General features: G+C 43.3%; 1 protein-coding gene across 3 annotated transcripts; it reads left to right on the forward strand.

The window, feature by feature from the left end:
* Positions 1–96: 96 nt before the first annotated feature.
* ORC1 (origin recognition complex subunit 1) lies at positions 97–22,713 on the forward strand (the record flags this gene model as incomplete). Of its 3 annotated transcripts, none has more annotated exons than XM_082228185.1 (18): positions 97–274; positions 522–615; positions 1,313–1,437; positions 5,217–5,383; positions 7,123–7,504; positions 8,729–9,026; positions 10,968–11,086; positions 11,796–11,874; positions 12,814–13,009; positions 14,415–14,521; positions 14,900–15,001; positions 15,615–15,786; positions 16,299–16,406; positions 16,861–17,010; positions 17,814–17,933; positions 20,001–20,167; positions 20,811–20,898; positions 22,360–22,713. In XM_082228185.1, the coding sequence occupies 18 exons, from the start codon at positions 97–99 to the stop codon at positions 22,552–22,554; spliced, it is 2,847 nt and encodes a 948-aa protein (XP_082084311.1). In that variant the 3' UTR covers positions 22,555–22,713. The 3 variants fall into 3 exon arrangements, with proteins under 3 accessions (XP_082084311.1, XP_082084310.1, XP_082084312.1); XM_082228184.1 differs by having other exon boundaries at positions 10,968–11,069; positions 11,776–11,874; XM_082228186.1 differs by having other exon boundaries at positions 201–293; positions 10,968–11,069; positions 11,776–11,874.
* Positions 22,714–24,288: the final 1,575 nt, after the last annotated feature.

Below are 24,288 nucleotides of genomic sequence, written 5' to 3' on the forward strand. Positions count from 1 at the left end.
TTCCTCTAGAGGCGGGCTACAGTGGTTTCTGGCCTGCCATCTTAGCAGTGGGCAAAAGAGCCGCCCTTCCCGAGCTTCGCCTAGCCAGAAAAAAACATGGCGGCCGCGGCGCTAACCAGTGGCTCATTTCCGCCTTCTCAGGGGGCGGGGCGAGTCTGCTTTGGCGCGAAGTTTCATCCTGACGTAGGGAAGGAACCGCGCGCGCACCGCACCGGGTCCCGCGGCAGAATCTCGCTTTCCGGGTTTGTGGAGCAGCTGTGGGCTCGTCGGCGAGGTACGGTAGTCCGAACCAGGTGCGACACCGGAGTGTCAATGCCATAGTTCAGCGGCCGGCGGGAGAGCTGCGGGTGGGCTGCAGAGGCGCCCTCCCTCCATCCTCACGTGCATTGGTCTCTGTGTGGATTCTTTTAAGAATCGAGTTGGGGTGGGGTGGAAACGGATTAAAAATTCGAGAATCGGCTTTCTTGCTTTCTTTTTTTGTGTGTGTATCTTTGCACCTTCATATTTCTGTTTCTTCACAGAAACCATGAACACGAGAAACCAGAAAAAGCGTATCTACTCGTGGCTTGGAAAAGCTATATCTGAAGACGAGCAGCTGCAGCTTTCCTCTTACAGGTATGTATTCTTTGGTTTGTACATTGTTAGAGGGTAAGCTGTGTAGGCTTGAGGCCAGTGTATAAATGTAGCATAAATTTGCAGTCTTGGAAATTACGTTTTGCATAAGGCTGAGTGGCTTTTATTATTAATGGAGTACTAAAAGGTGATAATGTAACAATACTGTTGTAATTATTATTAGTGGAATGTGCTTATGTAGCACCATCTGTGTGCATGCGGTTTGCAAAAAAAGAAAAACAGGCCCCTGCCCTGAGGAGCTTACAGTCTTAAATTTGACTGAGTGGATGTAGTAGATAGAAGGGAGGAAGAAGGAAGTGTGAGTAACTGGGGAGGAAGTACTACATATTTAAGGTGTGAGGGCTACGGAAAGGTTTGTTCTTCTGAGGAGAGTTTGAAAGAGAGGGAGCAGTGTTATGTTGATCTGTGAACTAATTCCAATTATAAGAAGCAATAAGGAAGAAAGGGTATAATTGTTTGAAGAAGCAGCTTCTGAAAGCTGAAGGATGTAGATCTGGAATGTAAATTGGGTGGGGGGGAATAGAGGTAAAGATTAAGGCTGAAATCCTAAGCCCCACTGTATCCAGGTAGACTTATTTCTGAGTCAACATGGTTATGACTACACATTAAACTGTCAGTCTTCAGTGTTGTTCCTTAACTGTAAAGAATGTGCAATCCATTTATACCCTTCATCTCCTAGGGGGATATCTGTTAAATCGAAAAATGTCAGCGACATCTGTATTTTCCCAGGGGAGTTTATTTTAATAGAAGGTGAGAATGTGGATCAGTTCCTTGTAGCAAGACTTTTAAAGTTATATGAAGATGGTAAGTGGTTTTTTAAAAAAAATATTTTCTAGTTCTAATTAAGATGTCACACTACTATTCAACATTTATTTTATAAAAAAATGATCAAACAACAATTAGAAGAATAGAGAAGCTAAGCAACTTTTGTGATACCATAAGTTTTGTTAAATATGTATTTTTGGGCTATAGCTTGACATCTGTGGTACTGTACAAAGGACTCGGGGCCCCATGCAATATAAATATGTTATAGGAGTTAACTACAGTATATGCTAATTTGGGGCTTAATAATTAAATATTCATTATGTTTCCTCTCATTAAAAAATATGTTGGTATACACCTGTTATGTATATTGGGTTTCTAATTTTGGCTTTTTCCAAGATAGCCAGTAGCAATACTTACTCACTCTTTGCAAGGTATTACTCCAGGGTTAGCCAGTGCTCCAGATGATGTTGGACACCCTCAACCTTGGCCAGCATGGCTTGTGGTCAAAGATGATGGGAATTATAGTCCAATAGCATCTAGAGGAACCCACATTTGCTACCCATATATTATTCCTTCAAGGGGAATGAGAAATCAAGAAGCTTTGGTTGTGAAGTTTCTGTTGAATGTTACAGCGGCGTAGCGTGGGTTATCAGCACCCGGGGCAAGGCAAGTAATTTGCGCCCCCTAACCCGGGGCAAGGCAAGTACAGTAATTTAATCTCCCAAGCAGCAGCAGCGAGGCTTCTCTTTTCCCCGCGCTCTCCTGGAGCTGCCTCTTTTCTTTCCTTTTTTCCCTTTCTCCAAGGCTTTTCGCTTTCTCTCCTTAATTGATTCCTCCTCCACACCGCAGCGTTTCCTGGCTGCTTTCCCCCCCCCCCTTCCCCTCTCTCTCTCCTCGCTCTGCTTGCCTTGCCCTGCCCTGCCCTGCCTGAGGGCGCCCTGAGGAGACTCCGCTCTCCTTTTTGACCAGGCGAGGTGGAAAAGTCTCTTCCCGCCCCCTCGCCAGACTCCCTGCTCGGCTCAGCTCACTACCCAGGCGGCCAGTGGAGAGAGAGCCGCAATTACCATAAAGCTCCTCTCCCTCCGCTTCGCCAAGCTGTCAAAGCCCGGCAGCAGCAGCGGCAATGGCAGCAGCAGGCGCAGCCAGACGCCAGCCAGCCCGCCCGTCCGCCCGCCCGGCTTCCTCTCCTTTTTTTGCCCGCGGCAGAAGGCTTCGCTCTCCCCCTTCCGCGACCTCCTCGCCAAGCCAAGCGAGCGCGGGCTCCCTAACCCGTGGATTTTAGTAGGGGCAGAGAGCTGCTAGTGCGAGTGCGGCCGGCCCCCCTGGCACCCCCCACGCTACGCCACTGGAATGTAATATTGGTTATTAATCTTTATTGGAACACATTTCCATATTGCAAAAATGCATTTTAAATTATGTGCTTTAAGAAAACTTTATGTGTTTTAAATGGCTTATGTTGCTTTCGTAGAAAGACTTGCATTGTCAGTTTTGTAGCTTTTAGTGTTAGCCTCCCTGCTGAGTTCAGGAGTGAACCAAAGATGCATTCGGCTATAGTAGATGGCCATAGGAAGCGACCCTTTTCTTGACCTTCTGTACAGTCCTGTAGTTTATTTATTTATGCTTGAAGTCATGAGAATCTAGAAAGTCGTTAGGAAGCCAGGTTGCAATATTGGTAATATAACTTACTATTAAACAAAAGGCACCAGGTGTGGGATGACATCTTGAAGTCTCTGCTTCAGACTCAGGAGACAGGCTCTTTCAACCAAGAGGGAATCTGATAGAGCTGCAAATGTAAAATAGATAGAACAGTGGCACAGACATCCTCAGGCCATAGTCATTGTTCTCAAAAAGTAAATGCACTCAGGAAGGCCATTCCCCCAGGGCAACCACCTGGGTCAGTCATCCCTGACTAACTACAGTAATCATAGGTAGCCGTGTTGGTCTGCCATAGTCAAAATTAAAAAAATTCCTTCCAGTAGCACCTTAAAGACCAACTAAGTTAGTTCTTGGTATGAGCTTTCGTGTGCATGCACACTTCTTCAGATACACTGAAACAGAAGTTGCCAGATCCTTCTATATAGTGAGAAGGTGGGGAGGGGTATTACTCAGAAGGGTGGTGGGAATGGGAGATTGGCAGATAGCTGAGATGAGCCTGTTCTCACTATATAGAAGGATCTGGCAACTTCTGTTTCAGTGTATCTGAAGAAGTGTGCATGCACACGAAAGCTCATACCAAGAACTAACTTAGTTGGTCTTTAAGGTGCTACTGGAAGGAATTTTTTTATTTTGACTATGGCAGACCAACACGGCTACCTATCTGTAACTAAATTCACTCAGTAAGACCATTCCCCCAGGTCTTCTCCTTCGACATTATGCCAACTCACCTAGACAGACTTTTGGATAAACTTCAAGTCTATTTAAGACCAGGAGCATCACCTGCAAGACTGAAGATTATCTCTCCCTTTGAGCAGCCTCTGTGTGCATTCCTAGAACATCTTTAATTCACTGCTGAACTTCAATTACCTGGAATAATTTCAAGTGTAGATCCCTGAGCTCAGTGCCTGGGTTCCAGCTCTTCTATCATCCACTCACATGTTTCAGGAGCACTTTAACAGACACTAAGAGAAGAAACTTGCAACTATTTTCTCTAGCTATCCCCCCCCCCGCCCTTTAGTTTAGAACTCTTATTTCTGTAAGTTAGATATGTGCTTGCATTAGAACAGGCATAGGCAAACTCGGCCCTCCAGATGTTTTGAGACTACAATTCCCATCATCCCTGACCACTTGTCCTGTTAGCTAGGGATGATGGGAGTTGTAGTCCCAAAACATCTGGAGAGCCCAGTTTGCCTATGCCTGCATTAGAATATTGTTTTCACATATGTGCCCAGTACTGCAAATGTATGCTGCTGTAGTTTATTGTTAAAACTACAGTCATACAGTACTTCGGAAGTCGAACGGAATCCATTCTGGAAGTCCATTCGACTTCCAAAAAGTTCCAAAGAATGTTCGCAAACTGGAACAATCACTTCTGGGTTTGTGGCATTTGGGAGCCGAAACATTCATCTCATAAAGCGTTCGACTTCTGAGGTACGACTGTTCCTTTGTAATAAATCCTTTATTTTTCTATAATCTTTGTGTGAGTACACATTCCTAGACTGGAAGGGTTCAAATACACACAGAAAGAACAGCACTCAGTTTGACTTCAGCTTAAGATCCTTTTGTGTGAGGGTGTCTTTTTTTTTTTCCTTCCAGATGATCTTTATTGAATTTTTAGTTACATACTATACATACACATACATTATGTTTCACATTTGTTCTTGCTCTCCCGAGCTGACTTCCCTCCTTCCTTCTTCCGGCTTTTTTATGTCGTCTTTAACTTTTCACATTGTCTTTGTCCGTTTTATATATAATTGTTCTTATTCAATTTTTTCCATTCATTTACAAATATTGTTCAACAATAGTCCTAATATACATTTTTAATTCATTTTGATATTATTATCCAATAAATTTCTTGTGTTTTCCTGTTATGAGTTTTATTGTGTGAGGGTGTCTTTGGGACCACATGGGTGGTAGTTTCACACAGGATCCCAAAATCCATGTGTCTATCCGCCCCCCTTTTAACAAGGCTTGCATCAAGGCTGCTGGGGGTGGGGGCTAGTTGATATTGAATGCCCTCCCTGAAAATACCAAGTTTGACTGCTGCTGTTGACTTTCTCCTTAATTTAGTGAAACGTAAGAAAGCATCATACTGCTAAAGGGCTTCAAGTGCTCTTTCCATCCCAGGTCTGAATTGTGTGGGGTTTTTTTACCTACTCCAGGTGCTCATGAAAAGCGTGCAGTTGTGGAGTGGTTCTCCCGCCTGCTAGAAATACCCCTCAATCAACGGAAATCCTTGGGAAGAGAGGATCCACAGGAGATATTTTTGAATGAAAATCCTGAACGGGATACTGACATAACAGTTACACATATCATTGGCAATGTCACAGTATGTACATAACATGTTAGAAGGCAAGAGAGGAGGAAGTTCCTTGGGAGCATGTTGAAATGTTATATTGCAGATTTATAGTATTGAAAAGGGTTTTTTTTGGGGGGGGGGAATCCATAGGGGTTTAATCTTTGAGGCAGGCCAACTCTGAAATAGCAAGTATGTGGGTTAATGCTTAGTTGCTATCTGGGCACAGCAAGCCATAGAAACGAGCCTAAGAATCCCAGTAGAGTTCATAGCCTTCCATTGGCATTGCAGCTTGACTTACCTAGAGCTTCAGGAAATATTGATTGTCCCCTGCTGTGGCACAGGATGCTTATATGGCGTTTGCTTGGCTGATAACCTTACAGTGCAGTATTCTTGGAGAAGTTCAAGTAGTCCATGAGCCAAAATATTCACTTTGACTTAGCAAGAAGGCAGAGGTTTCTATCTCACTTATGAGGCTGTTTGAACTGAAGTGTTGCAGGCTGCTTTACCAGCAATATATGCTGAACTTTGGAAATGAATCACCATTTAAATGCAAACACATTGGGTTTGTTCAGTATTCGATTTCTAAACAGCTAGTACATAACATACAGGGCAATTGGATTAACTATGGTAATTAGATTAACTGGCAAGGCCATAGTCCCAAAGCTGTGCGCACTGGGGTAGATTATGCAATACTTGGAGCCACAGAATACTAAGCTACCCCATTGGTGCTTATGGGAGTGGTAGGTGGGAAGCAAAATGGCAGACAATAATAAGAAAAAGCTCCCCCTGCTCCCTGTTTGCAGGCAGGCTTAGAATGTGGCAGTTCCTCCCTCATGAAATCCCCACACATATACCCCTTACGGCACTGGTTCCAAACTGGTGCTCTGCAGACCCCTGGGGTCTGTGGCACATACCTGTCAACTGTCAGGGACATCCTTTTTTGGGTGCCATGCTCTCGTGCGGACCATGTGACTCACGAGGGAACAATGCCCGGTTTTGCACTGGGACATGTTGGAGGGACAGTGGCACCATTCACGTAGCAAAAACTACCATAGAGATATCAGCATTTTCAAAAGTAGGGGTTCCATGGCTTGGCTTTTGAAAAACAGAGTGTCTGCAATACTTAGCTGACTTAACTGCCTTAGGGTTTTTAAGTAATAGTAAGAGACAGAATTGCGGTTCGAATCCCCGCGGCGGGGTGCGCTCCCGTTGTTCGGTCCCAGCGCCTGCCAACCTAGCAGTTCGAAAGCACCCTCGGGTGCAAGTAGATAAATAGGTATCGCTTACTAGCGGGAAGGTAAACGGCGTTTCCGTGTGCGGCTCTGGCTCACCAGAGCAGCGATGTCACGCTGGCCACGTGACCCGGAAGTGTCTCCGGACAGCGCTGGCCCCCGGCCTCTTGAGTGAGATGGGCGCACAACCCTAGAGTCTGTCAAGACTGGCCCGTACGGGCAGGGGTACCTTTACCTTTACCTTTAAGAGACAGAATTATGTCACATGAAAACTGCAAGTTGGTGCCATTACTCAAACCAGAAAGGTAATTCTAAGGATCAGAGTTTATGTTATTGTAAGAAAATGTTAATACGTGTGTGGGGAAAGCTTTCCTTTTGTCATTGTTCTGCTTTAAGCAATAGCTGCAGAAGTTTAGTATAGCACTGAAGATCCATTGAAAGTTTTGCTATATTGATTGCATCATATTTTCATGGTTCTTAAGCTTTGAATCTACTCTTTAGAACAAATAATCATCTGATATTTTGCTACCTTTCTAGGTTATTCCACTGACCACATTGGAAGCATTGCCTGACCTATCAAATGATGAACACATTTTCTTCGTAAGAGAATCTTGGGATGGAAAAAAGTTTAAACCACTGCCTCATAGCTTACTGGCAGAGTTGAAAGACTCTGTGAAAATGAAAAACAACAACGCTGATTTTGCAAACGTGCACCACCTGACTCCTTCACGCAGAAATTGCTCTCTGGAAGTAGAAACCGAAAAGGTCACTCGAAGTACAAGAAAAAGCAGCGCTGCCATGATGGAAGTAGAATCAAGACACTCTGCCTCCAAATCTTTGCACTCTAAGCAGAGATGTTCCCAAAGACTAGCCATTGGCGCCGAGACTCCGGGAGCAAAGAAAAAACTGCAGCTGAATAGTATGTTCACAAATGATCTTGCACATAATATTTTTGTCTGCAAAAACATTGTTAGCTCTGGAAGCTGACAAATATTTTACCTAGGGCTGAAGAGAGAATTTTATGAATAGTGATGTAAAGATGATCAGTCTAAATACTCTTGAACAATTCTCAAGTAGGAATTCATGTGGTAAAATGGTATAATATTTCTATTGTTCTGCTTAGTAGTTTTTGGGGGAGAAGCTGTTATGGTAGGGATTTTTTTCCTGCTTAGTGTAGATACTGTCATGAGGTCTTTGGATGAAGAAGCTACTGTGAGTCAGACTACCTGTGATCCTTGAATTGGACATGTTCAGGATTGGACCTTAATCATGAAAACAGGTGTTCTGTCACAAGTAGCTAATACTTTTGATAGTAGGAACCATGGTTAACAAAAGGTGATAGCCAGTGCTGTACTCAGGCAAGGGATAATCATCTGTTGCCCGCTCTCTTCTGATACCCATTTATGTCCCCTGAAAGGTATGCATTGAGTTTCAGAGTTTCAGAAGTTGGGATGGGAAAATGGCCCAAAATTGGGTAGAATATATTGGGAATTGAACCCAGCAGTTAATTCCTGTTCAACTGATATTACCTCAGTTTGGATGCCTGTTCAAGTGGTGGTGGTGGTGAATCATAGATTTGTAATCAAAAGTAATGTTTTGAGCCCCTGTTGAATAATGTCAGTAGTCGTGGTCTCCAAATTTATGACCGCAGTTGTATGCGTTCAGTACAAATAAAGCTAATCAAACACCTGACACGGAATCTGTGTCACATTGGATTATGTCTTATTTAGCACCCAATTTTATATCATTTATAGAAGAGCAATCTTGATTTTGTGGGGTAACAGTGGAGCTTCTGTTGCTTTGCCACAAAGGTTTGAAAGCTTGTGATTGAGAGGGAATAGAATTCTGTCCTGCCACTTTATTGTACTGGACATACAAACAGAAATAATGAGATTGCATTTCTAGGAACTGTGCGATCAAGTGTGCTAAGTAAAACCACGCAAACTTATTTGTTTTCTAAAAGCAAAAAAGTGGTTGAGCTCTGAGCCATATTGCAGCCGACCTGCTTGAAAGTTCTGTTCTGTGTTGACTGAGTTCTCTTAACCGAAGGGAAACCTTTTGTTAGGCCATCTGGCACATGTGGATTCTAAACTGATTGTTGCCTTGCTAAAAGCTTATTCATTTTGCTACTTTTGGATTTTAGGTCCAACAAAACCTGGAAGAGTGCTGGCAGAGCAAGATATGATTGAGCTTCTAGACTATGGTTTCTTTGAGCCTCTGGAGCAATCTGCCCTCAAACGAAAAGTGACATTTACTGGCATTAAAGGTTCTCCTCCAAAAATATCCTGTCCTGCTGTTGCTGAGGGAGACCTCTTCCTAGACATCAAACCACTGGGAAGAAAGTCTGAAAGACCCAACAAAAACATATCATCTCCTTGCCAGAGTGACCAAGTTTCTAGTGTGAAAGCCAGGAGTTCTGCTGTGAAAAGGAATGCCACAGAGTAAGTTGCAAGTGTCAGCATTCTGTCCCCAAACCCTTAAGGTAAAGGTAAAGGTACCCCTGCCCAAACGGGCCAGTCTTGCCAGACTCTGGGGTTTGTGCGCCCATCTCACATTTATTGGCCGGGGGCCAGCGCTGTCCGGAGACACTTCCGGGTCACGTGGCCAGCGTGACAACGCTGCTCTGGCGAGCCAGAGCCGCACACGGAACGCCGTTTACCTTCCCGCTGGTAAGCGGTACCTATTTATCTACTTGCCCCCGGGGGTGCTTTCGAACTGCTAGGTTGGCAGGCGCTGGGACCGAGCAGCGGGAGCGCACCCCGCCGCGGGGATTCGAACCGCCGACCTTTCGATCGGCAAGCCCTAGGCGCTGAGGCTTTAGCCCACAGCGCCACCCGCGTCCCCAAACCCTTAAATGTGGCCATTTGTGTGACATACAATAATCTAAGAAAATTTTTCTGTTGAAATAAGAGACAAAGATTCTTGAGGTAGAATACCTTTGCTCGAGAACATTAATATTAATTTGCTTTTGTGTGTGCAGATCGATAAACATTCAAAAAAGTTTATTTTTTAGCGGTAATAATAAATATAAGATACAAATAGCACCTGCCCTACAGGGGTAGCCTGCAGTCCTCCCTGTCCATCAGCCGTGCTGGCTGAGGACCAGTTATACATAGTGGCTAAGATGAAGATCTTGTAGAGCAACTCTCTGGGCTGCATGACAAAATGCTTTTGGAAATTGGGGCTTTCCAATATTAGTTTATGATCTGGTACATGGGTCTGCTATTTAAAGAGAGAGTGAAAAATTAAAAAACCTCATGTACAAGGTGATTCTGACCAGTCGATATTGAGAAATCCAGATCACTTATTTTTCTGCAGTCAAAAAGCCTTCCAAACTGCTTCTCCATCTTACAGAAAACAGGTATTTCTAAGTGGTACCTCAGAAGTCGAACAGAATCCGTTCTGGATGTCTGTTCGACTTTCAAAATGTTTGGAAACAAAGGTGCAGCTTCCAGTTGGCTGCAGGAAGGTCCTGCAGCCAATCGGAAGCTGCGGAAGCCCCGCTGGGCATTCGGCTTCCAGAGAACATTCGCAAACTGGAACACTCCTGGGTTTGCAGCGTTTGGGAGCCAAAACGTTCGATTTGCAAGGCATTGGGGACCCAAGGTATGATTGTATTTTGATAGTTTTGATAGTCTTGAAGCAACTACTCAGAAAATATTTAAAAGGCATTAAAGGTAAGGATGGGATGTGAGTGGCGCTGTGGGTTAAACCACAGAGCCTAGGACTTGCCGATCAGAAGGTTGGCGGTTCAAATCCCCGCAACAGGGTGAACTCCCATTGCTCGGTCCCTGCTCCTGCCAACCTAGCAGTTCGAAAGCACCTCATATGCAAGTAGATAAATAGGTACCACTCCGACGGGAAGGTAAAAGGTGTTTTCATGCGCTGCTCTGGTTCGCCAGAAGCGGCTTAGTCATGCTGGCCACATGACCCGGAAGCTGTATGCCGGCTCCCTCGGCCAATAAAGCAAGATGAGCGCTGCAACCCCAGAGTCGGCCACGACTGGACCTAATGGTCAGGGGTCCCTTTACCTTTAAAGGTAAGGATGAAAAAATAGGAAATGGACAGTGCAACGCTACACAGTGTAGTAAGAAGTAAGTCCCACTGAATTCAATTGAGACTTACTTCCAGGTAAGGATGTATAGGATGCTGTTCTCAAGAGTCAGGCTGCTTGTGGGTATTTATTTTGAAATATTTTAACCCATCCTTCATTGCAAAGTCATCATTCTCAGAGTGGGATACAATTTTTAAAAATGTAAATCGCAGTATCATCAATATGTTTTCCTGTGGTAAAACCAGGGAGACTCTACCGAAATGAATTTTAACACTTATTTCCCAAAAAATCTCTTAGAGGCATGTTTTATCTTTTTCTTTTCCATTAGTTCAAATGATGTAAACAAACAGGATAAGATTTGCAAGACAGCCAAAGAATCCAGAGTCTCAAAGAGCCAAGCAGCCATTCCTAAGGTCAACTCAAAGACAAGGTGGGTGATCTTTAGAGGTGTTTGTGGATCTTTTGTTTGTTTGCTCTAAGGAATATCCCCTTCTGTTTTATTAAGCAAGTGAAATTTTAAGAAGGCTTAAAAATATATCACTGCAGTTTTACATCAGTTCTACTTATTATGTGTATTAAATCATATCTAGGACAATACAGTATACAGAGGTTTGGTAATTTCTGTATCATGTAACCGGCAACATGGATGGATGGCCCTCCTTCAGCCATTATAGATGCTGCTCTGGTTCACACGTCACAGTATGCCCAGCTCTGCTTTTGCAGCACTGCACAAATGTGCGGGCTGCTGGAGGGGAGTTTGCAGCCACTTTGCTCTCCCCAGTGTGTTTTTTTTACTCTTGCACCTTGCTGAGCTAAGCCAGTGTTTGGCTTAGTGTGTTGTCCAAACTGCACATTTGCATGGCCCCAGTATAGTTTGGCTTGTCATTATGTGTGAACCAGATCACTGAGTGATAACTGATTTCTAGACTACATGCCTAAGCTGAAGTGCTCAGAGCAAGAAATATTGGCTTCACTGTGTGCGTTCTATAGCTGACTTTTTTGTGGTGCTAAACTTTACAGTAAGATGCTGAAGTGACAATCGATGGGAACTCAGAATGCTAGTGCTTTCTGTCAATCAAGGCACAGTGTCTTATCACTATGAAGAAGTCAGAAAAACCTCCCATTTTTCCTTGCAGATTGGGTGAAGAATCAGAAGCCGTGAGCCCAGCACTGACTCCTCGTTCACGCAGGAAATGTGTGCAGGTGACTGCTGCCCGCATTGCAAAACAGCTTAGGTAAGAATATATTCTTTTTAGAGATGGTTTGGCTACAGGCAGTTCACAGCCCAGGGGAGCCTGCTTTGTTACAGAAATGCATGTGCAAGGCTTGTCTGAGTGTTTCTGCGTGCACTTGTATGCACACACACATATTAAGCAAGGGAGGGTGACCCAGCTTTAACCTAAGGGCCACATTCCCTCATGGAAAATCTTCCGATAGCTACCTTCCAGTGTTGGTGGAAGACCAGAGGCAAAAGTGCACGGGGCACTGGCTGTGACTCATGCCTTTGTACAGTAGGATACATTCTGGCCACAAAGAAGTCAGAGGTTTCTACACCCACCCACATCTTTCCATACTTCATCCAGGCAATCAAGAAGCATTTTCACAGTTAAAGGGCACATTCTACCTGGCAAAAGCATCTGAGGAGGGTGGAGCAAGGCTGGTGAGGTGTGTGGCCTAAGAAGAATCCCTGAGGACCAGATCAGAGAGAGCCGGAGGGGCTGAATTGGTGCCTGAAGTTTCCCACACTTGCATTAAGCTATCTTTGAATAGAAGGGCATTTGTAGCTTTTTTCAATAACACAGAGTTCACTTCCAGAGCAAGAGTTTGGGATCTGCCATGGCAAATTTCATGTCGCTTCTGTTTTCTTGTCTAGAGCTGATGTGGACATAGTAAAAGAACTAACAGTGTATATTTTCATCATATGGGGTGTACCTTAATGTTATCACCCCCTTCTTCTCTCTCTCTTTCTTCTTCTTCTTCTTCTTCTTCTTCTTCTTCTTCTTCTTCTTCTTCCGGTTTCTCAAAACCGTACCATCATTGTAAAAGTATTGATCTTTGCTGTCACGGCCGCCTCAGTTTTTGTTTGGCTGTTACCGTCTGACCAAAGAACTTGCAATTATTTAAAACACATTAGTGTACAGGACATAAGACGTGATAAATCCATTTGCCTTAAGTTTTTTTAATACAGTTAAGAAGGATGAAGAGGAAGAGGATGACATTTTTCCCTTGGAAAGTTCTGATTCAAGTAGCAGCGATGATGAAGGTGAAGACTTCAAGGTGCTTCGTACACCTAAGAGGCAAGCGAGGTCTACTCCAAAAATCTCAAGGAAAGCGGCTGCTGGGACTCCTGCCAAGGGTCCAAGCAACACTGTAAGCCATTTTTTGTTGATCTCTAATTACTTTGAGCAGTTGTATGAACTTAGTGAACTGCCTTGTTCAGAAGCTTGGGTGCTCAAGAACATAATGTAGTAGCTGAGAGCAATCTGTGAAGACAGTGGCTCTGTTTCTTAGCTGTATAATGACATGGAAGCATGGGTGCCATTTCTGCATTGTGACTCTCTGCTGGGGGGGAAAGTAAGACCACCTTTGTTTTATTATGCTGAGCTTTGCCACAGATAGCACATAGGTGTTCATAGGACCTTAGGTTTGTAGAGCTGGAAAGGACCCTGAGGATCATCTAGTTCAGAGGTCAGCAAACTTTTTCAGCAGGGGGCTGGTTCACTGTCCCTCAGACCTTGTGGGGGGGCCGGACTGTTTTTGAAAAAGAAGAAGAATGAATTCCTATGCCCCACAAATAACCCAGAGATGCATTTTAAATAAAAGACACATTCTACTCATGTAAAAACACACTGATTCCCTGACCATCTGTGGGCTAGATTTAGAAGGCGCTTGGGCCGGATCCGGCCCCCGGGCCTTAGTTTGCCTACCCATGGTCTAGTTCAACCCCCTGCGATGCAGAGGAATATGCAGCTGCCCCATACAGAGATCGAACCTGCAACCTTGGCGTTATCAGTACCACGGTCAATTGTTGAAATCTAACTTTTGGATAAAGGTGAAATACTTAGCCATGCTAGTTTGCTACAGCAAAACCAACAAAGCCTTGTGGTGCCTTAAAGACCTGAAAAATTAGTTTGGCATACAATGAAAAGCTTATGCCACAATACAATTTCAAAACACTATAGAACCCCTTGTTACTTTTTGTTACTTCATTCAGTTGCTTTTTGTTTTAAAGTGTTTTTAAGATTTTCAATCATAATAAAATATAAACATTAACCAGTTAAATAAATTTAAAATATATCTGAATCTATAAATACCTTTATTCGGGAGCTTTGGAAATGTATTAGAAAACAGAGAAGAAAGAAAAGCATGCTATTTAAAATAAATATATAATTCTGAGCATTATTACCTTAGTAAATGTGATGAAAAATAACCTGGAAATAAGCTCCATTGAACTAATTACTTCTGAGCTGAGACACATATAGGATTGCACAGTTAGGAAATTAACAGAACAAGCCATATCCAATAGGGTGTGATATTTTTTCCAATATGGACAGGCCCCAGAATTTCTCATACCATGTTTAAACAAACAAACAATCTGTTGCTTCCCTGTTTAACTAACTCCTTAAGTTTGGTTGCAAACCTAAGTCCATCTCTGCTGTTTTGGGATCTTAATATCTTTAAATGTTTGGTGTATACAAATTTTGAGACCAGTTGTGCTCTGGCTGATATTCAAAACAATAGCACTGATATTTATGGATATGAGTTTTCTCTGCAGCCTGAGCCGAGAACCCCCAAGACCCCACGTAATGCTACCCCCAGAATCCGCAGCCGAAATCAAACCACACAGAAGCCTGGCAATGTGCTGGAAGAGGCTAGGATAAGGTAACGTGAGGGGTTCTTGATATTTAGCAAAAAGGGGGGTATATATAAAGTGAGGAGAACTAGGAATTGCTTTTGATGGGTTGTGTAAAGGGTATTTATGGTTCTAGTGCAAGTCATGTTTCTCTCTTTTAAATAGGTGCATGCTTAGTATTCCGTGTCACATTCTTCCTAGTTTCATGTTTGATTGAGAGGTCTTTGAAAACTTGGTTTCAGTATTCAGTCTCAATTTCATTTTATATTTTTTTTTAGTCTCGGGGCACTAATATTTAAATAATCATTCTTTAGAGTATTCTGCATATCTAGATAAGAATGCATTACCTCTTCTGGGATTTAGAAGCTTGTAACAAGGCACTTGCCCTTTTGTTTTCCTTTGAACAGGCTGCATGTATCTGCTGTCCCAGAGTCCTTGCCCTGCCGTGAAAAGGAGTTCCAGGATATCTATAACTTTATAGAAAGCAAACTCATTGATGGGACAGGAGGGTGAGTGTCTTAGGTGGGAGGGAGCGGGATTAGCTCAAATGAGTGAGAAGCATAACAGCTGCTTGTGAACACCTGGGTTTCATTTAAAAAATAATAATGTGGAGATCATGACAGTCCGTTCCCCCCCGACAAAAAAGTAAACAGTTTCTGAGATTTATAATAAAGCTTATTTGTGGCACTATGCTTAGAGGCAGATGTTTTTTAAAAGATACATGTGGGTTCGAACCCGCATGTAGTTTCATCTTTATGAAGAGGCTTTTAGGAGTGATTAAATAAGCACATCCTGTTTCCAGGTTCTTCAGGAGCTAATCGAGAGAGAAAAAGAGAGCTTATTAAGTCCAGTGCAGAAAAATGGCATAGCACCAGTTTCATATGCAGATTCTCACATATTCAAGTTTCAGCATATCCAGTTAATGATAGTATTATATAGATTGAGTAAAGGTTTCAGAGAGAGACTTCCTGCCTGGGGTGCTGGAGAGCTGGTTGCAGTCCTGGCAGGCAAAGCTGGGCTAATGTAGAGTAAGGCCACATTTATATCAGGAACATAGGATTCAGGACTCTCCATGCCTTTCAGATTTACATGTTTACAACATAGGTGCTCTTCCTGTTTCAGGTGCATGTACATTTCTGGGGTTCCTGGAACAGGTAAAACAGCAACTGTTCACGAGGTCATTCGTTGTCTTGAGCAGGCAGCCGAAAACAACGAGTTGCCGTCTTTCCAGTGTATAGAGATCAATGGTATGAAGTTGACTGATCCCCATCAAGCCTACGTGCAGATCTTGAACGTGAGTGCATGTTTTGTTATGTTTGGGAAGAGATTTTCCAAGTCTTTTAACTAAAACTGCTCAAGCAGATGGGCCCTTATGCTTGACTTACCTCTGCAGATCAGAAGAGGGAGCTAAAACAATTCCACCGAAAAAGCACTCCAATCACTACTAGCCCCCTAATTCAGCCTTTGTCAACCTGGTGCCCTTAGATGTTTTGGACTACAACTCCCATCAGTTCCAGCTGGCACTCCAAAACATCTAGAGGGCACCTGGTTGGCGAAGGCTGCTCTCATTCTACAGCTTGCTTGCGAAAACATTTTTTTATTATCATTACCTTATTGCATTTATATGCTGCCTTTTTTGCCAAGGCACCCCAAAAACAGCTTGCAGTTTTATGATACAGTAGTTGGCTCTCACGTATGAAATGGATAGGATTGTGCTATTGGTATAGGATTGTGCTATTGGTAAAACAGAATGAGTTACTACTTATTGCTGGGTTGTAACTTCAGCATCTTTTTAATCCTGTTTAGTTACTGACAGGCCAGAAGGCAACTGCAGTCCATGCTGCTGAGCTGCTGGAGAAGACATTCTGCAAGCGAGGACCTAAAAGGAAAACTGTAATACTTGTAGTAGATGAGGTAATGAGAGGATTTGTATAGCATCAGAATGAAATAAATTTAACCTGATGTATATGTATTCCAAAACTAGGGGATTGTTGCCTTTTTGATCTGTACCATGAAACTGGCTTAATTGCAGCCTTGGGATTCAGCTACCCATGAGGCTGTTTGTTCTGCAAGGACAAATTTATTGCTGACAAAAAGGAAACACCCCCGTTTTGTACATTTAGCTATATGCAGAGAGGGTAAAGGGAGCTAATTTTTTAAAACAACAACAAAACAACGTACATTTAAATGCTGGCTATGTCTGTGTTTTATTCTGTATTCCCCTTATGTGGCCATCTGTAACAGATCAAGTCTTGCCCAAGGTTACATAAATCTGTTCAAACCTGTGACTGAAACCAGATTCCCCACATATTTTGTAGACCATTTTATGTGAGCTTCTAACTTTGTCATCCCTTCTTCCTTGTTCCAGCTTGATCTCCTGTGGACCCGAAAACAGAATGTGATGTACAACCTCTTTGACTGGCCAACCAAGAAAGATGCCAAACTGATTGTCTTGGCCATTGCTAACACCATGGATTTGCCAGAGAGAATTATGATGAACAGAGTAGCTAGCAGGCTGGTATGTATTTTTGGCTTTACTGCTGTGGTTATGCAGAATTCTTTATTGTGTCCGGAGATCAGAGCGTTGGTAAATTTCCTTGGATGTTAACTGATACCAGGAAGGGTGAAGTGATGCATGAGTACTCAGGCTACATGTACTAGCATGCAGCAGATGCACAAATTAATTTCCCTAACTATAGTAAATGTCCAGAATTGTGTCTGGACACACACACACTGGAGCAGCCAGAGGGTTTGTCAGTCTTGTTTGGATAGCTGGATTAAGACCATCTATATATTATGGAATGGACAACCTGTGACTCCCATCACCTCTGACAGTTGGCCATGCTATGTATTTTGTTGGTTCCATGAAGATATAACTTCTTTGTACTTGGATATGCCTCTTTTCTTGTCTTGTGAGCAGAATACCATGGTCAGACATGGTAAAGATAAGAATCGCTTCTGCCACTTGCTTGTAGGAAGGTAGGTGGCAAATGATAGGAGTGAGATCCAATGCTGTGCCTAGTGGACATGGCAGGGGCTCCCTCTGCAGCCTCCATTCACCCCCAGCATCTGCTCTGGAGGTTCTCCAACCCTTAGGATCTGGTTTTTGGGGTGTGGAGGAGGGGCTGCACAGGGGAGAACTCATCTACGCAATCAGAAGTCTTGTTTTCCAAGCAGGCTAAACACTGTTGGCTGTCACCTTAAATGTCAGAATTCAGTCTGAAACGTCTCTGCTCTAAATGGAGAAACATGTTTTTGGGTGTTAAGCAAGTTCTTGAGATGTACTAGCAATTAAATGGTCACTGTTTTCTTCACTGGTAGGGTCTCACCAGAATGTCCTTCCAGCCATATACCTATAAACAGTTACAGCAGATTGTCTCATCAAGGATGACCCAGTTGAAAGCATTTGAAGAGGATGCAATTCAGCTTGTTTCTAGAAAGGTAAACTTGGCTGTACGGACATGCATGTCTATGTTGTTTTATACAGTGGTACCTCAGGTTAAGTACTTAATTGGTTCCGGAAGTTCGTTCTTAACCTGAAGCATTCTTAACCTGAAGCACACTTTCCCACTGAAAGTAACATTAATTTTTTTTCTTACATGCACTGATGATAGTCAATGTTTGGATGGGGGGCTTTTATCAATTTCTGCAGTCACACAACCAGTAGCTGAACTGGGCTCCACACGATCCCCAAAACAATGACAAAAGGCAGAGTTCCCCAGAAGTCCCGCAAACGAAGGAGCAAAGCAGAGACAAAGGCACAGGGCACACTCACATAAACAAATCCTAAAATCCCTTGCAGAATCCTAGAATGTTCAACTCCCCCCTCCCATAGGGTAGGTGGGCTTACTTGGCTAGGTGCCACCCACCTCGCTACAGCTGGGGGTGGGGCAAGGGTTGGTAAAGGGCTTTTCGGCCCAGGCTCATCTTTGTTTTCTTAACAGCTTCACTGCTCTTGGTCTTTGTTAGGTAAGTGTTCCTTACCTAACTTTGGGGCTGGGATGTGGGCCTGGGCATCCTGCAGGTGTTGAGGCCTGGCTCCAGGCCTTCGCCGAGGCCTTGGAGAACTCCCACGGCTGGAGGCCAATCGCGGAGCCTCCGTAGGCCCCTCAGATGTCGAGGCCTGGCTCCAAGCCTTCGCCGAGGCCTTGGAGAGCTCCCATGGCTGGAGGCCAATCATGGAGCCTCCGTAGGCCCCTCAGATGTCGAGGCCTGGCTCCAGGCCTTCGCCAAGGCCTTGGAGAGCTCCCACGGCTGGAGGCCAATCGCGGAGCCTCCGTAGGCCCCTCGGGTGTCGAGGCCTGGCTCCAGGCCTTCGCCAAGGCCTTGGAGAGCTCCCACGGCTGGAGGCCAATCGCGGAGCCTCCGTAGGTCCCTCGGGTGTCGAGGCCTGGCTCCAGGCCTTCGCCGAGGCCTTGGAGAGCTCCCATGGCTGGAGGCCAATCATGGAGCCTCCGTAGGCCCCTCAGATGTCGAGGCCTGGCTCCAGGCCTTCGCCGAGGCCTTGGAGAGCTCCCATGGCTGGAGGCCAATCGCGGAGCCTCCGTAGGCCCCTCAGATGTCAAGGCCTGGCTCCAGGCCTTCGCCGAGGCCTTGGAGAGCTCCCATGGCTGGAGGCCAATCGCGGAGCCTCCGTAGGCCCCTCGGGTGTCCCCCGCGGGTTTGGCTCCAGGCAGCGGCGAGGTCTCCGAGAGCTCATAACTCGAGGCGTTCGTAACCAGAGGTACCACTGTATTTGAAAATCTGGTGGCAATTAGCACTGGTCTTAATAACAAATTAAACCACCAGAAATAAAGAGACCACATATCAATGGGCAACAAACATGAATTTTCTATTTTGTCTGAATTCTAAATGCCTGTGTTTGAAATGACTAGCAGTGGTTGGCCAGAAAATCATACAAAAGTCATTTGAGTAGTGGCCGCGTATATTTTTATTTTGCACATAAATGATGATTTGCAAAAAGGCAGTTCCTTGTTCCTAGCAAGATTGACAATTTCAACTGTGGGCATTACAACAAGAGTGAGAGAAGCAAAGTTAACAAGGGTGAATGGAAGAGGCTGGAAAACCAAGGGATTTAAGCATAAAGAATAAGAATCCAATAATAAATGTAATGTTGTGGGGAAGAAGCTGCTCAACCAGCTGCTTTCTTGTGAGTTGCCTGTACTGTAATTAGCCCGGATTGGCTGCAGGTGGGTAAGGTGAGGGTGGGGTCAAGAGGAGACCCCAGACTCCTCCTGGTGGCTATTTATAAGCCTCATAGAGAGATGTGGAAAGAAGTAAGGAGGCAGCAGTGCCTGTTAATGGAGGATGGAATAACTGCTGGGGAGAATTAATTGAGTTATCTACTTCCTTCCTCCCCCTTCCTGCATCCACTCTGATCCGACAGGAAGACAGAGAAAGGATTATTACCTTTTTCGGAAGAAAACATTGAAAAACTGCACCATTGCTTTGTGGGACACTAGGACTGCAACAACTTTGTCGTTTTAAAATTTTATTGTTTTGTTTTAGGTGGCAGCTTTATCGGGTGATGCAAGACGTTGCCTTGATATCTGCAGAAGGGCCGCTGAGATCTGTGAACTTCCTGGTCAGAAAAGTGTCCGTGGATTGGTCAGCATGGCACACATTATGGAAGCCATAGATGAAATGTTTTCATCACCTTATATACATGCCATTCGGTAATGTACAGTAGTACATTAGCTGTGTAGCTTCTCTGCTTGAGGTCCCAGAGAGCAAATTCTGATTATCATGCTGTAGCAACCACCTATGAACTTGTTATACAATGATTGCATCTGTATGGGGAGCACATTATTCTATAGCATCTAATCTGAAGCAAATTCCAGTGATTGATTTAATGGCTGCCACAGCACAAACTGTGTTCTAAAATTTTAGCATAGCAAAACTAATTTAGTGGTTCAGTACTAACATGTCAAACCAGTTTGTGCTAACCTGTACAACTCATATCCTTGTTTCAGCTTCTGCTTGATACGTTGTTGAAAGTGGCAGAATTATGAAGCTCGGATGTTAGGATACAGGTGCGCGCTCTCTCTGTTTGGATAGAGCGACACTGAGAATTGCAATTGTAAAATAAAATTTTGCAAATTACAGAAAGTTCTCTTCTGACAAAATAAACAACCTTTGTATGCTGGGTGTTTGTAGTTCTTTCAGACCTATGGTTAATTAAACTTTCTGCATACACATATTTTAGAAGCAAATACTGTTACATCAGAGGTTTGGCTTTTCAAGCCAAATCATATCTGTTACACAGTAAAATCTTATATATGACTAATTAAGCTTTGGGGGCTTTTTGTTCTCATTCAGGAACGCTTCACTGTATGAGCAAATTTTCTTAAAAGCAACCATTGCAGAATTTCGCAGATCAGGACTGGAAGAGTCTACAGTTCAGCAGGTAAACTAAAAATATTGCATGTTGAATTTGTTTACTATCTCAGCCAGAATGCTTTAGCTATATTCAAAGAGTACACTTTTGACTGTTGCTATGCACATATGTAGGTCATTGCAATTTAACCTATTGTACACGTAGGCTACAATTCACATATATGCATAGACAAAAATTTCCATGCTTTTTGCTTTCGTTAATTTAAAATATTATATGCCTCTTCTTGGGGGGAAAAGCTCTCTCAAAATGACTTCCAACAATCAATATACAATGTAAGTCACAAAGCTTCAAATACAGTAGAACCATAATACTAAAAGGTAAGCTCAGATGTTGCAATTGTACAGTAAAATTGAAAAATTACAGAAATCAAACCAGTAATAACATTAAAAGAATATACAGCCCACTTTTTTTTAACCTCTTCCTGTTCAGCTATCTTATTTAAACTCATAAACCTGTTTTATACTAGCAGGGAGTGCCTGGCACTGTGTAGGAATATGTAGAAATTAAAAAAATATTGTGCTATTTAAATGGAGAATGCAATTTGTGAGTTTGGATCGCCATGCCAAAATCAGGCAAATCACACTTGATTCTGCCATCTTGATTCAAGATTGTGCCTGGCATTCAAATGGCAATGAAGTCTGGCACTCCCACCTTGGGAATCCCTGTGGCCGAGTTTGGCAAAGATATTGCCAGAGGCAGCTGAACCTATGCCAAAAAACATGGGCAAAGTCGTGCCAAAGTGATGTTTTGGTCCACCATCTTGATTCAAAATGGTATCTGGTGTCCAAACATTGACAACTGCAACCCCCATCTTGGAAATCCTTGTGCTGTGTTTGGTAGCAATACCTTGAGAGGTGTGTGAACTTGTTGACAACGGATGGACAGACAAACCACTTTCCAAAATATATCATAGATGTTGAAAACAAGTCAGTTTACTGGATGGTGGCTGTAATAATAAAGCAGTCACAGACTCAGTGTTGGGAACTTATTTAAAAACTTGTGGTTCAGAATATACAACAAATGTTGTATAAAATAAAATGGTACTGGTTTGAATTCTATTAGCAATTGTTCACCATTGAACCTCAGTACTAAATGCATGGGGAAAATGTGCTCTACTACTATTGAGCTATAAATAAATACAGTGGTTCCTCTGGTTACGAACTTAATTTGTTCCAGAGGTCTGTTCTTAACCTGAAACCGTTCTTAACCCACGGTACCACTTTAGCTAATGGGGCCTCCTGCTGCTGCCACACAATTTCTGTTCTCATCCTGGGGCAAAGTTCTTAACCTGAGGTACTACTTCTGGGTTAGCGGAGTCTGTATCCCAAGGTGTTTGTAACCTGAGGTACCACTGTATATAACTCATTGGTTTCCATACTTTTCCAAGAAAGGAAGGAGATCAGTTATTCGCTTTGATGCTTCCTGTGTTTTCATAAACCAAGTCCCCCTCCCCCTTTTTTGTTTCTTTAGATATTTCATCAGCATGTTGCATTGTGTAGAATTGAAGGCCTGCAAACTCCTACTGTATCAGATGCACTGGCAGTTGTGTCACGGCTTAGTGCCTATAGACTCTTGCTAACAGATTCTAATAGTAAATATATCCACATGCGAGTTCGACTTAATGTTAGCCAGGATGATATCATGTATGCACTCAAAGAAGATTAAAGCAACAGAGCACTCGTTATTGGTACATGTATTGTGATTAAAGCTTGAACATTCATGTTTATTTAATTTGTTTTGAATTTTCTTTTCATATAGCTTTGTATTATAGCATTTGTAATTGCACTCTTCTAAAATAAATCTGTTTTCTTCAACTGTTCAGAAGGTTTCCATTTTATTAAATTCTTTCAACCATCCTAAAGCTCAATTCAGCAGGGGGTTTTTTCTGATCAGGAGCTTCCCTTTTGAGCTGATTCACTGTCCTTCTTACCTTTCATCTACTCCCTAGTTTTCAACAACTAATTTGCTGGGACAAACTAGAATTTTGGAGAAGGAATGGCAGCTCAGTGATAGAGCCAGGGTTTTACGTACAGAAGGTCCCAGCTTTAGCCCCTGGAAACTCAAATCCTCTGCTACTGGATCCTTTTAACTGGAAAAGCCTCTGCCTGAAACCCTGTGTGTGTTGTTTACCAGTCAACATACAAAAGCAATACTGGGCTAGGTGAAGAAACAATCTGACTTGATGTAAGTCAGCTACATAAGTTTCTTTGACATCCATGTTAGCAAACTGCTTGACGCTAACATCCGAAATCTATTTTGCAAACATACATCAGAGTGTGGTTGGAGGCAAAGTGCTAATAATCAATTTGTCAATTGTTTGGGCTGCCCCTAGCACCAGCACCATGGTTCATCTCAGTGGGCCATGGCCTAGCATGCGCCATGATGCACCCTGTGACATGGTCCCTTGCCTGGTGAGCCTCTGTGTTCATTGAATACTCCATGACATGGACACTACTGATAATAAAAACAAATTTTGAAAAGCTCACTGGATTAAAACAAAAATGGGGAACTTGGCCTGAAAGCTGAATGTGGTGCTCATTGGCCCTTCGCTGTGGTTTTGCCTGCCTTGAACTGAGAATGTATCATCCTTGTCTGGACAGAGAGATGTGTGAGTGTGTATAGAAACAAAGGTAACATTTGTGAGTTTTTCTTCTGGCTTTGCCTACCGCTGCCATGTGGCCCCAGAAGAGAATATGGCCATTGGGCTGTGAAAAGTTCTCCACTCCTGGTATAAACAGGCTGTGATTTTATGAACATTAAAAGTTACCACTATGGGATTTCAGAGCAGTAGAGGAAACTAGATGGCATTTTATACACCCTTTGGATGAGTTTTATAGGAGGTGAATATATGCAATGCCATCACATCTATATGCTCATAATTGTTGAAGTAGGTAACTGGTTAGTATTTTCCTGTTGAGCAGAAATTGCTGTTTTTAAAAATTGGCCAGTACGATTCAATACTGTAAAAAACAATGGTTCTTCAAGTAACTGCTTAAAAACCATAAATAAGTGGTTCCACCACTGCATTTCAGTAGTAAGAGGGAACACTGGAAACTGCCTTTTATCAAATCAGACCAATTGGTTCATCTAGCTTAGTATTGTTTACACTGATTCAGCTCTCCAGGGTTTCAGGCGGGGAATTTTTTTCAGCCCTACCTGGAGATGCTGGGAATTGAACCTGCAACCTTCCACAATGGCCATACTGATAGTACTGATGTAGGTACGGGCACTGGAGGCACATCAACTGGAAATCTGAAAACACCTCCTAGGCTGCAATCGTACACAGCTTTACCTGAGCAAAAGTCGCACGAGTGGACACGTGTAGCATTTCAATGAAGCTGGTTACGGAGGAATAGGAATGCCTATGAATAAACTAGATTCTTACTTGAGGGACCGCAG

Source organism: Podarcis vaucheri (assembly GCF_965113315.1).
Source record: "Podarcis vaucheri genome assembly, chromosome: 6".
Taxonomy (NCBI): Eukaryota; Metazoa; Chordata; class Lepidosauria; order Squamata; family Lacertidae; genus Podarcis; species Podarcis vaucheri.